Source organism: Cydia pomonella, chromosome 7 (genome assembly GCF_033807575.1).
Source record: "Cydia pomonella isolate Wapato2018A chromosome 7, ilCydPomo1, whole genome shotgun sequence".
Taxonomy (NCBI): Eukaryota; Metazoa; Arthropoda; class Insecta; order Lepidoptera; family Tortricidae; genus Cydia; species Cydia pomonella.
The window spans coordinates 5,933,332-5,946,084 of record NC_084709.1 but is presented as its reverse complement, the minus strand read 5'-3'; the positions used below and the strand labels follow the sequence as shown (position 1 = coordinate 5,946,084).

The following is a 12,753-nucleotide window of genomic DNA, read 5'->3' as shown; positions in this document are numbered from 1 at the left end:
AATGCGTACAATAAAAAAAAATTAGGTCCTCCGCTACACGTAAAGTGGGGATTTTTTTTGCACTTTTAAAACTAACAGGGGTCTTCAACAAACATTTTATTCGGAGATGATCACTCCGAAAGAAAACGAATGTAACCCCTCCTCTAACCATAACCATAGGTCCAAAAATATAAAAAAAATCGTGGAAATAGAACTTAAGATAGACATTAAATGAAAACTATAGCGGACATGATCAGTTTAGCTGTTATTGAGATATTCGCAAAACTTCTCCACTTCATAGTAAAAAGACGTACGAGGATGAACTTGAACGTATGACGAAATGAGTTTAATACAAATTTTAAAATGATTTCAGATCAAGATAAATTAATTACTTACCAAAATTACCTCTACTTTTAATAATGTCTGGATCCTCAGGGAATCAATATCTAATAAAAACAGCCTCTTGGGAATATTTTTTGATGCAAATTAAAAATATTCGTTCGTGTTTTATGAGGTATAAAAAAGTTAAATTATCAGAGGAATAGGAGTCTAATTTACATTTTTATAGAAGTTTTGATTGAGCACTAGCCGCCTTAAAGCGAATGCTGTTATAAAAATTAAAATAATTCCAAACGCGTTAATGGTTAGAATATCTATGTACTATTTTAAACTTCTTTTTTTGTTTAGGAATAGGCAATTTACAATCAAAGTTGAATTCTTATATCGGATTTAGACGTAAGGTGAAAAAAGTTTCCAAAAGTAGCTCGGCCGCCCTATGAATCCAATGAACAGCGCCATCTATTGATTTCGTCCGAAACAAAAACTTAAAATCCTGATCGGCTACCCCAGGGGTCGGGAAACTTTTGAGAAGAAGAGCGAATCGTAGTAGAATTCACCAGTTTTAAGAATGTCAAAGAGCCGCAAATGGTGTTTTCAGTGGTACGAGTATAAGAGAAGGTTTAAATTTTAGTTGCATGAAGAGCCGCAATCGTACCCCCAAACAGCCGCATGCGGCTAGCGAGTCGCGGTTTGCGACCCCTGGGCTGCTCTAAACCGACCGTGTTACACAATGTTTTAAATCCATAAAAAATCCGAAAGGAGGTCACAATCCATTCAAACCAGTTACACACAATAATCCCAACCATTCATTAACCCATTAAAAACACATTCCAAAAAACGTAAAAGAATTCAAAAGTCGGCGTCCATTACACTCATACATCTCCAAATAACAATAAAACCACACAAAAACGCAAATCTATTATTTTCATACGAATTTTATGATGTAATAAATCATTCAGATAAAAGTATCCAATGTCCTACTTCCAGCCCTTGACATATGCCATTTTGATTGCGTCCCGTATTTAATCTGTGGGCCCGGGGGCGAGGGCAATTCATTACAATAATTTACTGCTTCTGAAAATTCATTTTTGTCAACCCTGCTTTGTATTTAATTTGATCATTGAATTGTACGTTTGTTTTTGTTGGAGGTCCTAATCAAAACAGGATGCTGATTCTGTTTTAATAATTTGATGTGGTTCTGTGTGTCGCATTAGGCATCACGCACGCATATAAGTGCGAGCGAAATGCTTTAGGACATCTACATATCTCAATGAAAATCCCAGGCGATTTGCATTCCATTCCGGCCTTTGATCGATCGATTAAATTCGCTACTTGGCCGGCAATCACCTAAAATCGCATGCGTTTTGTTTCAAAGTCCGTAGAAGCCTTTATGAGACAACTCCTCAACGATCCTCAAAAGTGAAACAACAGTCAGTGACAATCAGCGTGACCCGCTATTGCTGATTGGTGCTCACGGTCAAGGTCGTAATTAAAATAAAATTAAAACCATATCAAATTGTTAAAATAGAATTAGCCTCCATTTTAATGATATATTTATGTATATTGGAGTACCCTCGGATATATCAGTTTCTCAAGTTGTGTTTAAATTTCCTTTTGGTTATTATTAGTTGCGAGTGTATATTCTGCGTTAGTATCTGTTGAAAAACTGCATGTGCAGTATGTGTAGAGTTGTTTTAAATTGAAAAGTTTTGTTTTTTGTGTATAGTAATTTCATTATTGTAAGCTGAGGATATTTAAAAAGAGATTTTATGTATTTATTTTGCGATGATTGTAGATTTTTAAGATTTGTTTTTTTTTTTTTTTTTAATCTTATTTATTTTATAAGGTATTTTTTTAGATTTGTTTTAGCTGCGCTTAAAATGCTGCGTTTAAAATGTACTTAGAAATGTAACGTTTAAGTAATAAACATACGGAATAACATATTTCTTTATTATTATTTTTAATTAAATCCAGCTAAAAGAGTAGGGACCATCATTCGCCGCATGAGGTGTAGTTTGAGGTAATATACAGTAAGTATACCTATTGGATGATGTGAATTTAAAGCTGCTGAATGAAGAATACAGAAATGCTAAGATAGCAGAGGGGTAAGATATGAGGCTCTCAAACCGAAGATCGCGGGTTCGAACTCCGGCCCGTACCAATGAGTTTCTTGGGACTGTAGTTTTGATACAAGCACCATATTCTAAGAGTAGTTAGTATAGGCTCAAATGAATCAATTTTCATATGTTTAATTAAAGTTTACGACTTATATTTTTTCTTATAAAATAATTTTGCACGCAATGTATTATTACTTTGTTTTTATTTAAAACGTCACACTTACTGACGTGAAGTGATGATTATATAAGAAAAAAAATGCACGGTTAAGGCTATAAATTAATAATATATTTTACAGTACATACGGTGCTACTTTACCGCACTAGTGTGAAAGGTGGGAGGTAAGGAGGAATAAAATCTCCATGTACAGTCAGCTGCAGAGAAAAGTTACCCCCAGTTAGTTTGCATAGAAATTTTGTATGCAGTAATGGGTACTTTTTCCCTGCAGCTGACCGTACCAACAAGTGTCCGTCAAAAAACCTTAAATAGGTGGCGCTACAATACCAAATATTCTATTTGAAAAATAAATTCAAATCATAGACAGCGCACTTCACTCCGTCAACAACGCCTAGGTTCTTAGCTACTCTAGCGCTACTACTGGAGAGATTTGGAACTATTAGTTGTAGCTGACAGCTGGACACTTTTGCAATAGTTCTGCACATTGTATTCCTTACCTCCACTTTCTATAGAAACTGAATGTAATAACGACGTATGGGTCACCTGTAAAGCCTATACTTGGTAGTGGGACTAATATACCAGTAGTAGGGATGTGTGCGTTCTGGCTTTGGTTGATGACCTTTTTTTTAGCAGCCACACTGAGAACCTCAGGTGTTACTTGGTGTCAACAAGTGGGCGGGGTGTTGGTTCAAGATGTCGCTCTCCTATTGGTCGTTGCGGTCATTAGTGGTTCTAATTAGCTAATGACATTCCATTAATTAGGCCACACCTCCTAGTTGAAGTTATCAAGTGGGCGGGGTCTTGGTTCTGGATGGCGCTCTCCTATTGGTCGTTGCTGTCATTTATGATGCTCATTCCTTATTACATCGTAATTACATAATTCTCGATGGGACTCTGCTATTGGGTAGGTAATTAATGATTCCCTAACTGCATCCATTAATTAGGCGACATTGCTCATTTACGAGTAAACTGTTATGAGCCTTTCATATATTCTTAGACCAACCAACAGACGTTTCTCAGGGGTCACGGTTCTAACCTAACCTAACCTATCAACAGCGGGTCACGGTTTAAACCTAACCAACCTGTCTCTAATGCCATCGAAGTTCAAATCAAACCTAACCTAATTTTATTATTTTTAGAATACTTCAAATATCTAGTTTTATAAATATTCTCGTTCATTACAAAGTTGAATGTTGAAATCTCTATTTCACACAATGGAATTTTAATGTGACTTTAATGTATGTATAATCTACTTGGTAATTGAGCTTATCATAATTGTTAGCCAAATTCCAATAACACGTATTTAGAAGCAAAACAAGTTATCAATTATCAAACAAGACTTTGTATTGAAACAAGATTTTTAATGATCAAGAGTTGTATATATAAAGACCTACGACGATTTCTTTTTTATACTACTATCGATTGACCCACGCTGTACTCCTACACCAGAAGGCATCAATATGTCGGTAAGTCTTCAATTATTAACTACAAATATTGTACATGTTTTTCTAATGTTAAGATTTTAAGAACTGTGGTAATCACGAAATTATGTAAATTTACAATTGTGTAACACATGTTTTGTTTTTAAATACAGAACTCCCCATCAAATGTCTTCGACGGCCAAGACTATACATTTAAGCAGTACTATTATCCAGTGTCAGATGCAGAGGACAGCCTAACTTGTGTACCAGACGAGCCGGTGAAGCGAAAATTAAACACACACTCAAATATCGATGCATTCTTTGACCAGCCAAAGATAAAGAGGAAGAAAAACGTGTCTTCCACTGTAGGAAAAGGCTGTAAAGGGGGTGGTATATCATATATATCTACAAACAAAGACGATGGTACGAATTCGACACATCTAATCAAAATAGAAATATTTGATATGAAAAAACTATCCAAAGTTTCTGATACAACTAAACACTGGATGTTTGCGGATGTGCGTGCAAAATATTTCGTGATGGAAAATGAAACAAATAAGCACTTACAGCAAGCTAAAGATCTCATTTACGGAATCACGAAGGAGATTTCCGAATCCGACGAGTGTAAAAAGTACCATTTTAATTCAAAAGTCTAATCACTGTTGTCTAATTGTATTTTTGTAATTAGAATATCGATTTATAATATAATAAACAAATACTATAGAATATACCAGTTTATTTATTTTTTATAAAAAAAATGATACATATTTATTTCTTCCCTTACCTTCTTCATTATAAGACGTGTTTTTTACCCTCCTCGGGAAAATAAAAAAATAATGATTCATTTTTTGCATCCATTTACAGCCATTGTTGCTGGCCCCAGTAGTTGTGGGAAATCACATTTTGTAACAAGTTTTTTAAATAGTATCAAAGCAGTTTGTAATCAATCATTCCAAAAAATTGTGTGGTGTTATGATGAAATGCAGCCATTGTACAATTTAAAGAATGTGAATTATAATCAAGGTATTCCAGACTTGGGTATGTTTGATGGTAAACAACCACAACTGCTTATTATAGATGATTTAATGAGAGAATCCGATGGACGGATAGTTGATATTTTTACTAAAGGGAGTCATCATCGAAATATAAGTGTTTTTTACATAACACAGAACCTATTTCATCAGGGAAAAGGGCAACGTGATATATCATTGAATGCTAACTACATTATTTACTTTAAGAATCCGAGAGACAAAACTCAAATAAGATATTTAGCGAGACAAGTTTATCCAGAAAACTCGCTTTTTGTTGAAGAAGCTTATAAAGATGCAACTAAAGATGCTCATGGTTACTTAATGATTGATCTTAAGCAAACAACAGATGATAAATATCGATTTAAAACAAATATATTACCTATTACATCATACTGTACAGTCTATGTTCCAAAAAAGGGCTTTAAATAGGACTTACATCAATGGTTTTAGTCATTCTATAACTATGCATAGGAGAGTTATAACACATCAAAATTTACTCAAAGCACTACACACTTTAAAGCCAAAATATCGAAAAGTTATATTAAAAGCCTGTAGTGATGAAGAAATAAATGTTATTTGTGAATGTATTTATAACATTTTAAAAGGTAAAATATCCCTTCCTGAAAACGAGCGGACCCACTTGAGTAAATACAAAAACCTTTTACGAAAACTAATATCAAAGGGTAAAAATAAAATACGTAAAAATATAATTGTACAAAAAGGTGGGGCATTCCTTCCCATAATTTTAGGAGCGGTTATTAATGGTCTGTTAAGCTCGCTAATTAAATAAATATGCAGCACACAAAAAAAATGATACTAGTTGAACCAGAGTTAATTGATCGACTTAAATCAAACAATGGCTATATCTCGGAAAATGCTGCATCAAGATTAGATGGTGAAATGCAAAACATTATAAATAGTAATTTGAATGATCGCGAAAAATGGGCACTATATTCTCAAGCTTTACAAAGATATCTACATGCTATCGAGGAAAATAGGAGACCACTCAAATTATCTATATTAGCTGATACTGAAGATGAGTCATTAAAGTTGAATGAGCCCGTTGTACCATATAAAGAAAAAAAACATGAAGATCCTACGATAGTTTTAAATCCCCCTCTACCAGATGTAGGTGAAACTCCTCGGAGGTTAAGTACATTCACTACGCAGTACTCACCATCTTACATGCTTAAATTAATTCCTAAGACTTATAAAAAAAGAGGTGAAGCCTTGATTGATTTTATTATAAAAAGTAAGCCTAAAATTTGGTGGAAAGAGGGGGGAGAAGTGGTTATAGATAATGAAGTTATATCAGGCAGTAACATATTTGATCTTATAAGTGATACGGTAAGACCACTCAAGCGCATCAAACCATTGGGGTGGGAAAGATTTGCTTCTACTTTAAGAGAATTAAATATTCCCTTAACCTATGTTGGTAATCCAAGCTCTTTAGATTATATAAATCAGCTATCCGTGCATAAATCAGCAGAAAATCATAAGAAGGAAGAATTCAATGCTTCAACGCCAAAATCAATTAGATCTAAAGATATATCCAAAAAACAATTGAACTGGGAAAGATGGAACCCATACAAGACATAGCTAGAATATACTACGATGTTTCTCATCCTGCCGGTTTTAGTAGTGTCAACAAATTAGCAGAAGCCATGCGTGGAAAGATGAAGCGAAATGAAGTAAAAAATTGGTTGCAGTCTCAAGAAACTTACACACTTCACAAGCCTCTGCAGAAACGGTTTCAAAGAAATAAATATATTCTGTCTAATTTTAATGAACTTTGGCAAGCTGACTTAAGTGATATGCGTAGTTATAGTAAATATAATGACGGGTACAAGTATATTCTGTGTGTTATTGATGTATTTAGTAAATATGCCTTTGCAAGAGCGATGAAGGATAAAAAACCTGAAACAGTAAAAACCTGTTTCGATAACATATTCGCAGAAGCTAAAGTTACCCCAAGACATATTCAGTCAGACAAAGGTACTGAGTTTGTTTCAAAAGTTACTAAGGAATATTTTAAGACAAAAAGTATTAATTATTATACAACAAATAATCCTGATATTAAGGCTAGCATTGTAGAGAGGTTTCAAAGAACTTTAAAGATGAAAATGTGGCGTTATTTTACCTTTAAAAATACCAACAGATATATTGACATCTTACAAGATTTGTTACCTTCGTACAATCATAGTTTTCATTCAAGCATTAAAATGTGTCCAAATGAAGTCAATCATGATAATATTATGACAGTTTGGCGGAATTTATATGGCAAAAAAGAAAATAAAATACATGTTACTGAACATCCTTTGCTTCAAGTTGGGGATCATGTTAGGATAACTAAGCATAAACATATCTTTCAAAAAGGCTATGAAACTAACTGGAGTGACGAAATATTTGTGATTGATACTTTTATAAGGAGATCTCCCTGGATTGTTTATACTTTAAAAGACTTAGAGAATGAACCAATTACTGGTACATTCTATTCAAAGGAGCTGCAAAAAGTATTTTATGATCCCACCACCATGCATAAAATAGATAAAATAATACAATCCCGTCGCATTGGTGGCAGAAAGGAAGTGTTAGTCAAGTGGAAAGGTTATCCCAACAAATTTAATAGTTGGATCCCCGCATCAGATATTGAAAGAATATGACTGATGACAGTTTTTATTTAACACTGTTGAGCAATAGTTCAATTTCATACTATCCAGAAAATACGACTGCAAACTTTTTAACTAAGTTACCAAAAACTATCAAGTTGGAGGGTGAATGGACTGTTGGATTAGTAGAGTTTCATTATCCATGTACAATGTTTAACGTTCAAGAACATGAAAATATTCTTTACATAAAAAAGAAAGCGCGCTTGCAAGATAGTAATGATGCAAATCAAAGCCCTAACGCAGGAAGTGATATAATTGTAGAATATAAATCTCACATACCAGCAACAACATATGATAATGTTAACAACTTTTTAATAGCTTTTAATGAGAATCCCTTGCTGAAAAATCAAATAAAAATAAGATATGATGATATATCGAAACTTGTAACAGCCACTCGTACTAATACAGATTTATTATCTTTAATTGTCTCACCGCAATTAAGTCTTCAATTAGGGTTTGAACCAGGAACAAATATAGTATCAAAGCCAATTGGTAAATATCCTATCAATTTATATTTAGGATTACCATCACAGATTTTCATTTATTCGGATATTATTCAACCACAGATAGTAGGGGATGTTATGTCATCTTTAATACGCATTATACCACTTGATCCAACTAAGTACACTTATGGAGCTTACAAAATGCATGCATTTTCACCAGCTCACTACTTATCCGTTATGCGCAGAGAGTTTGATACTATAGAAATAGATATAAGAACAAGCATTGGCAATCGAGTACCATTCCAGTTTGGTACATCCTGTGTGAAACTACACTTTAAGCGTATAAAATGAATCAAAAAAACGTAAATAACATTTGTCCATATCAACATTATTACTCACATCAGGCAGGGTCTGGCGTTGGAATAATATATAAAGGTGTCTCTCATCAGCGTGGACATGGAATTGGAAGTTTTTTGGGGGGATTATTTAGATCCGTTTTGCCTCTATTGTCAAGTGGATTTCGAACTGTAGGTAAAGAAGCATTAAATGCCGGTGTTGGATTACTCTCTGATATGATGAACTCTCATCCTTTGGAGGACTCATTAAAATCACGTTTTAAAGATGCCAGTTCTAATTTAAAAAGAAAGGCCGATGATAAGATTGATTCTCTAATGAGTGGTTCAGGGTATAAAAGAATAAGGAAAGCAAGACATTCGGTCATTGCACGTAAAGCACTACAAGGAAGACGATCTCATAAATCAACTAAACCTAAATTTGAAGATATTTTTTCATCTTAAAAAAAAAAATGGCCTTCATACATAATCATTCATGTGAATGTGCTAAGTCCGAGTTGGACTTGTTTGCTCTACCATCAACACAAACAAGCATTGAAAGTGGTCAATGGATTCATTACAAACCGATTTCATCATTGAGTGATGATGGACCAATTGAATTCCAAGTACCTGGTACGGGAGATGACTATATCGACTTATCTCATACTATGCTCTATATAAAAGCTAAAATAGTATGCTCTGAATCGAATTCCATTAAAGCTACAACTCAAATTGCACCTATTAATAATTGGTTACACTCGCTCTTCAATCAGTTAGATGTGTATTTAAATCAAAAACTTGTGTCTCCACCAAATAACACTTATGCATATCGTGCATATATAGAAACATTACTTAACTATGGACCTGCAGCTAAAACCTCTCATCTTACATGTGGACTGTGGTATCAAGACACTCCTCATAAAATGGATGCTACAGACAGTACAAATAAGGGTTTTTCTAAAAGACAAGAGTTAGTTAAAGTGAATGAAGCGATTGACATGATTGGCCATTTACATGGCGATATATTTAATCAAGACAAATTTTTAATTAATGGTGTAGAAACGCGTATAAAGTTAGTACGAAGTAAGGAAGTGTTTAATCTCATGTGTAACAGTGAGGATGAAAAATTTAAAGTGTCAATTTTAGACGCAAGCCTTATTATTCGAAAGGCTCGTATCAATCCATCTGTTTTACTAGCACATCAAAAAGTTTTAGCCTCGACTACTGCTAAATATCCTATCACTAGAGCAGAAGTTAAAGTTTTAACAATTCCAACTGGAATTCAAGGTAAAACGTTAGATAACATATTTCTAGGACAAGTACCTAAAAGATGTATTATAGGGTTTGTAAAAAATTCAGCATTTAATGGTAGTTTCACACAAAATCCATTTAATTTCGATAATAATGGAATAAACCTATTTAGTTTATATGTTGATGGTCAGCAGGTACCATCAAAGACATTGCAGCCCTCATTCAGAGAAGGTTTATTTGCATCAACTTATCATACTTTGTTTTCTGGAACGGGTATTCACTTTTTCAATGAAGGTAACTCGATAGGTAGACAGGACTATGAAGGAGGCTACTGTTTACTAGCTTTTGACTTAACTCCAGATCTTTCAGCCAGCTCAAGCTCACATTGGAATTTAGTCAGACATGGTAGTGTGAGACTAGAAGTTCGTTTTGATACAGCATTAACAACAACAATTAATTGTATAATTTATGCTGAGTTTGATAATGTTATAGAAATAAATAAAAACCGAGATGTAAATGTCGATTATAATAGTTAATTACTGAATGAATAAATCAGACAATAACTTATTTTATCATATATGTAACATAGCTCAAGATGGATACACATGAGATTCAACACTATATGAATAAAATGAATATAGCCTTGGAATCGAATGTATTTGCAGCCAACAGAATGCCAATGTTTGTTCAACTACCTGTTTTCATAATAAGCAACTTAGATCCAGATTTTAAACCTGGCTCACATTGGATAGCCATTTACATTGATGTCAATGGTGTTGGTGAATATTTTGATTCATTCGGTCGAAAACCAGAAGGTTATCATAAAATGTTCTTGAAAAGAAATGCTAAGAAGTGGTTCTATAATCACCAAGAACTGCAAAGTTATTTAACATCGGTTTGTGGAAAATATTGTTTAGTTTATCTTTATTTAAAAACAAAAAATGTAAAAATGCATGATTTTATTAATGTTTTTTCCGCTGTAAACAGAATAAGTAATGATGTTACTATATGTCATATGTTTAGAATATTATTTGAATAAATATAATATGATAAAAAAATGTGATTTGGTTTTATTTATAACTACACACAATATAATAAAGAAATAAAACATCAACATGTATAAACTATATATTTTTATTCACAATTAGACAACAGTGATTAGACTTTTGAATTAAAATGGTACTTTTTACACTCGTCGGATTCGGAAATCTCCTTCGTGATTCCGTAAATGAGATCTTTAGCTTGCTGTAAGTGCTTATTTGTTTCATTTTCCATCACGAAATATTTTGCACGCACATCCGCAAACATCCAGTGTTTAGTTGTATCAGAAACTTTGGATAGTTTTTTCATATCAAATATTTCTATTTTGATTAGATGTGTCGAATTCGTACCATCGTCTTTGTTTGTAGATATATATGATATACCACCCCCTTTACAGCCTTTTCCTACAGTGGAAGACACGTTTTTCTTCCTCTTTATCTTTGGCTGGTCAAAGAATGCATCGATATTTGAGTGTGTGTTTAATTTTCGCTTCACCGGCTCGTCTGGTACACAAGTTAGGCTGTCCTCTGCATCTGACACTGGATAATAGTACTGCTTAAATGTATAGTCTTGGCCGTCGAAGACATTTGATGGGGAGTTCTGTATTTAAAAACAAAACATGTGTTACACAATTGTAAATTTACATAATTTCGTGATTACCACAGTTCTTAAAATCTTAACATTAGAAAAACATGTACAATATTTGTAGTTAATAATTGAAGACTTACCGACATATTGATGCCTTCTGGTGTAGGAGTACAGCGTGGGTCAATCGATAGTAGTATAAAAAAGAAATCGTCGTAGGTCTTTATATATACAACTCTTGATCATTAAAAATCTTGTTTCAATACAGAGTCTTGTTTGATAATTGATAACTTGTTTTGCTTCTAAATACGTGTTATTGGAATTTGGCTAACAATTATGATAAGCTCAATTACCAAGTAGATTATACATACATTAAAGTCACATTAAAATTCCATTGTGTGAAATAGAGATTTCAACATTCAACTTTGTAATGAACGAGAATATTTATAAAACTAGATATTTGAAGTATTCTAAAAATAATAAAATTAGGTTAGGTTTGATTTGAACTTCGATGGCATTAGAGACAGGTTGGTTAGGTTTAAACCGTGACCCGCTGTTGATAGGTTAGGTTAGGTTAGAACCGTGACCCCTGAGAAACGTCTGTTGGTTGGTCTAAGAATATATGAAAGGCTCATAACAGTTTACTCGTAAATGAGCAATGTCGCCTAATTAATGGATGCAGTTAGGGAATCATTAATTACCTACCCAATAGCAGAGTCCCATCGAGAATTATGTAATTACGATGTAATAAGGAATGAGCATCATAAATGACAGCAACGACCAATAGGAGAGCGCCATCCAGAACCAAGACCCCGCCCACTTGATAACTTCAACTAGGAGGTGTGGCCTAATTAATGGAATGTCATTAGCTAATTAGAACCACTAATGACCGCAACGACCAATAGGAGAGCGACATCTTGAACCAACACCCCGCCCACTTGTTGACACCAAGTAACACCTGAGGTTCTCAGTGTGGCTGCTAAAAAAAAGGTCATCAACCAAAACCAGGACTGTTTGACCCTCCAAAGCTGAGCCAGAACGCACACATCCCTACTACTTATACCTAAGATATTTTTGTTTACTATAAGCTGTAAGTATACAAGAAAACCCAACCTTTTTGTAAAGAAGAGTCGATACTTCAATTTAAAATCCCCGAGACCTGATACAAGATTCCTCGAAGTAATTTAATTATTCTGCTTTCGTAATTCCAGTTCAAGTGGCCACTTATAGCTCGATATCAAAACGAATTTCAGCACATAAATTCCGTCAGATATTTCAGCCAGGTATAATGGGGCAAGTTCTGAAAATCAAGATATAGTGCGTGCGAACATAACACATTTCAGGACTACAGCTCCGAAATAATTGTGCTC

At 33.9% G+C, this 12,753-nt stretch overlaps 2 protein-coding genes across 2 annotated transcripts; one reads left to right on the top strand and one right to left on the bottom strand.

Annotated features, from left to right (window-relative positions):
- Nucleotides 1-3,428: 3,428 nt before the first annotated feature.
- LOC133519658 (uncharacterized) lies at nucleotides 3,429-5,271 on the top strand. Its single transcript, XM_061853709.1, has 2 exons — nucleotides 3,429-4,076; nucleotides 4,205-5,271. Exons 1-2 carry the CDS (start codon nucleotides 4,071-4,073, stop codon nucleotides 4,685-4,687), a joined length of 489 nt encoding a protein of 162 aa, XP_061709693.1. The 5' UTR covers nucleotides 3,429-4,070; the 3' UTR covers nucleotides 4,688-5,271.
- Nucleotides 5,272-10,875: 5,604 nt separating this feature from the next.
- On the bottom strand, nucleotides 10,876-12,174 carry LOC133519657 (uncharacterized). The gene is made up of 2 exons (XM_061853708.1): nucleotides 11,527-12,174; nucleotides 10,876-11,398 (listed from the first exon to the last, which is right to left on the bottom strand). Exons 1-2 carry the CDS (start codon nucleotides 11,530-11,532, stop codon nucleotides 10,916-10,918), a joined length of 489 nt encoding a protein of 162 aa, XP_061709692.1. The 5' UTR covers nucleotides 11,533-12,174; the 3' UTR covers nucleotides 10,876-10,915.
- Nucleotides 12,175-12,753: the final 579 nt, after the last annotated feature.